This window comes from Halyomorpha halys, unplaced genomic scaffold (assembly GCF_000696795.3).
Source record: "Halyomorpha halys isolate HHAL.00 unplaced genomic scaffold, Hhal_1.1 Scaffold304.1, whole genome shotgun sequence".
In the NCBI taxonomy this organism is placed as follows: Eukaryota; Metazoa; Arthropoda; class Insecta; order Hemiptera; family Pentatomidae; genus Halyomorpha; species Halyomorpha halys.
The window spans coordinates 57,638-62,175 of record NW_027116688.1 but is presented as its reverse complement, the minus strand read 5'-3'; the positions used below and the strand labels follow the sequence as shown (position 1 = coordinate 62,175).

The 4,538-nt window shown below is 36.3% G+C and overlaps 1 protein-coding gene across 1 annotated transcript in view; it reads right to left on the bottom strand.

Annotated features, from left to right (window-relative positions):
- Nucleotides 1-4,291, bottom strand: part of nompC (no mechanoreceptor potential C) — a gene marked incomplete at its 5' end in the record, with an annotated part of 72,922 nt that extends 68,631 nt beyond the window's left edge. Inside the window, 1 exon segment of the mRNA XM_067053421.1 lies at nt 4,190-4,291. Coding sequence (XP_066909522.1) covers nt 4,190-4,291 — 102 coding nt within the window.
- Between the last annotated feature and the right edge of the window lie 247 nt (nt 4,292-4,538).

The window sequence follows — 4,538 nt, the reverse complement described above, 5'->3', positions numbered from 1 at the left end:
CCAACTTTTTATTATATTTTCCTTTAAATCTATGTATTAGTTTTGTTTTGGTAAAATGTATTTATTTGTTTGTTTTACTGTAAACTGATCTACTGCTATGACTAGTATTTCTCTTGTTTGATCTCACACTGCTGTCTAATAGTGAATTTGTTTAGCGGGTCACTGGGGAGGATCTGAGAGGGGGGATTCGGGAGAGTGAATTTGTCGATCAAATGAAATAAAAATTGTGAAATGGAAGGGACAAGCAAGAAAAAGAAAGAAAAAACGAATAAATTGATATATTTGTGTTTATTCTGTAAACTGGAATTTATTTTAAAAGAAAACAATGTGTAATTTATATATATCCGATCACGGATTGATTAGTATACTGTGTAAAGTAGCAACCCGAAATATTTTGGCAGCACGAATAAAGCATTTCTTACACCATATAAGTTCTATAACTAGCAACTAGTAGTAATTTACTAGTAATTTACTTTTTATTTACTGGTAAGTAATTAAAAAGTAAAACCTCAAATTTTTAAATTATTTTTAGGTACATGAATGAAACTTACATGACTGAATATCTCTTAGTGGTGTCAGGAAACCCTAATTAAGGCAATAAATAACAAAACATTAGTTATTTATTCAAACACATGCCAAACCTTAAAGTGTTGACGTCAATCGAAACATTACAACATACACTGGAAGTTAGGTAATGTGAATCATTGAATCATGTGCCATTAAGTTACTGAAAAATTGTATTTAAACGAATTAAAGTATAATTAAAAGATTAAACCAATTAAAGAAACTTGCATACAATAGAAACAGAGGTGGCCTGAACCGACTGACTTAGTAACCAAGCTGATGGGTGACCCTGAGGATCTCAAGAGCACCACTGACTTTATTCTGTCATTCCCAAGCTTGGCTATTTGAATGGTAAGAACAAAGCAGGACTACATAATGAAAGAAACTAGAGAAAAGGGAGATGAGGGTCTACTAATCGGATTTTTCTCCCTCTCCAAGGAGAAACGCAAAACAAATTTGTTTTCACAATATTCAAAAATATCTAATAATAACTTTTCTATTGAAATATATGGTATCAGCGTGGTAACGCGCCTGTCTGCCAATCCAAAGGTTGTGAGTTCGAGTCTCTGGCCCTATCCGGGATTTTTTCAAGTATAATTATATAATTATACCTCCCCTCGGGCATTTTTTGAGGCCCGTTAGCCAATGAATGGCACTCACAAAAATAGGCGTGGGAGTGACGAACCACCCTATAAAAACCACTGGTTATGGTCACATATGGTCTGTCGCACCAATAATAATAATAAATGGACTTATATAAGAGATATTCCACATTGGCTATATATCGCTGCCAAAACAGTTATAGTTGAACTTGGAATAAAAATAGGAAAATAAATCTCAGGCTAAAAAAAGAGGTAGTACGCAAATACCACAGTGAAAAAAAAGGCTTCAACGAAAAATTAACAACTTGCGTGAAAAAATTAGTGTAATTTCAAATTATATTCGAAATCCTCAAAGCGCAAGACCCAAGACAAAAAAGAAAATAGAAGAGATTATTGTACAAAACTTGGGTACAGTACTGAAATCCGAATGAATTGATAGGCTGACACTACACTTGGATAACTTAAAACGGAAACTGGCAGTTTATGCGAACCGGGTACGTAGATATACTGAGGCAACTTTGTGCAGACATCAGAATCAGCTTATCAAACAGAATGAACGCCAATTTTACAGAAGCCTTGGCCAAAAGGGTAAATCCACAATTCATTATCCCAATGATATTGATGCCTACTGAAGGAGTGTTTGAATTTATAAAATTCTTACCTCTATCTTGGCAACGAAGATCTAATCTAATGACATGATACCCAGTGAACAACTAGGGTGCAGAAAAGGAGCTAGGGGTTGCAAAGAGCTTTTAGTAATGGACTCCTTCATTGCTGCACAGGTGTCTAGAAGGCAGAGAACCTTTCAATGGCGTGGATCGATTATCGGAAGGCTTTCGATTCTGTATCACACAGTTGGCTGCTCAAAGCATTGGAGATATATAAGGTCCAAACTAAAGTAAGCAAACTACTCACGAATTTGATGGCAGGCAGTATGACTAAGTTGAAAATAGGAGTGACCCATGGTAATAACCAAATAAAAATTATGAGGGGCATATACCAAGGAGATTGCCTTAGCCCATTGTGGTTTTGTATGGCGCTGTTCCCGCTAAGTCGGATACTGCGGAGGACCCAGGTGGGCTACAAACTTAATACCAAGGACGAGGCAACCACTTTCAGCCACAACTGGTACATGGACGATCTTAAGCTATATGCAAAAAACAAACAACAATTGCAAAGTATGAGTGAAATAGTGTCATCCTTTACCAAAGATATAAGCATGTCATTTGGACTTGATAAATGCGTGGTGCTGTATGAACAAGGGAAAGGTGGTCAATGCCCAGGACCTGCTCATAAATGAAGATGAGTGCATCAGAGAACTAGAAGCCAAAGAACAATATAAATATTTAGGTATACAGCAGCACCTCAAAATAGCTCGAAAGGATGTGAAACAAGAGCTAACATTAATGTTGAAAATGAGACTACGTAAAGTATTAAAGACTCAACTATCTGGAAAACAGAAAATCAAGGCCATCAATACTTGGGTCATACCAGCGCTAAGCTACAGCTTTGGTATATTACAGTGGTCAAATACCAGCCTACAATAAGTAGATCGTCTTGTAAGAACGCCACTCACGCAAGAGTGGGTCCACCATCCCATATCATCCAAATCCAGACTTTATTTATTCAGGAAAAAAGGAGGACGAGGACTCATAAATATTGACGAAGCGTGCCGCAAGCAAGAATTATCCCTACATCAATATTTCCATTGAAAAACCACTAGTGTTTATCAGGCAATCGTTACAATGGATAATGGTCTGACTGCACTGAACCTGAGCAAAGCGGATGAACCGAATATTGTTTCAGAAAAAGAACTACTGGCAGAATGGAAAAGCAAGTCTCTACATGGAATCTTCTATAGCCAACTGAACGAAGCCTCCGTAGGCAAAGAAAGATCAGTTGAATGGCTAAAAGCTGGAAGGCTATTCTCCGAGATAGAGTGATTTGTGGTTGCTATTCAAGATCAGGTTATTGTCACCAGATCAGATAGGAAGCATGTGCTTAAAAATGCAACAGCACCAGATAAGTGTCGATTATGCTCGGTAACGCTGGAACCAACATATCACGAGTGGATGTGAAGTGTTGACTGGTACTGAATATTTACAGAGGCACAACAATGTGGCTAAAAGTTTGCATCAGGCCCTGGCGATAAAGTACAAGTTAATTGATGATAAGAGCCCATACTACAAGTTCCACCCAAATAGATTCCTCCAAAAATGTCCTCTCAGGCTTTATTGGGTTGAATCAATAATTACGGACCATACAGTACGCCATAATAAGCCAGATATCCTCCTTATTGATCTAAGGAAAAAGGAAGCGGAACTTATTGATGTCGGAATCCCAAACGATAATAATATAAGCTCTGCTGTGGGAGAAAAACTAAGGAAATATCAGGAATCGGCAATTGAATTGAAGGAACTGTATCACTTGGAGGGAGTTACTACAACTCTAATCATAATATCCACCAATGGCCTCGTACCAAAATCCACAGAGGCAGGCGTGAATGGTTTGGGAGTCCCTGTTTATGTACTAAGAGAGGCTCAACAGTCGGATCTCTGAGACACAGCACGTATAGTGCGAAAGATTTTAAATTTTTGAAAAGAGAAAATAAATAAATTAACAAAATATGAAGGTGGTTGGACTTCTAGGTCTCCCACCTCATATACTCAACCCGCAATAGCGAGAAAAAACGAAAAAAAATAAATAAAAATAATAACAATTGAAATATGTGTAATATTACACAGTAAAATAGCGCTTGGAGTAGGCAAAACCTTGATAGTCTATAACTACGTCTTATTTATTGTTTCCTGTTATGGAATTTATTAATAGAAAATTTAAATTACATTCATTCGGTTTAGAACAATGCTATAATAGACAAATTTGAATTTTTAGCAATACATTTTTGAAACATTCTCTAACATTTTCTCCTAATTTATAAATATTGATCTCACCTTTGCATATTTATCTTCCCAATTTGCATACTTCGAACTTAAAAATTAACTATAGGACGTAAAAATACTTACATTATTTCGTGCAGTAACGTCACAGCCGAGATCAATGAGGCGGTCCATGTACGTCGTCCTGTTCTCTTTGACGGCGTACATCAGCGGCGTCATCCCGTTCGCCTGCAATGGGTAATGAGAAAATAAATACAGTGACTGGAGATGTTTTTAGTCGTTATTTTAACATATCTAAGCATTATATTAAAAAGTTAATAAAATAAAACAGCACATCGTTCGATAAAGGAACATTTATTTATTTATCCCAATAAAGAATAAACCATAACAAATGTGATCTATAGTAGTGAGAACATCTATCGATCTTTGCCAAAATAACATATAAAATTAAACATTTATATGTAATACTTTAAGT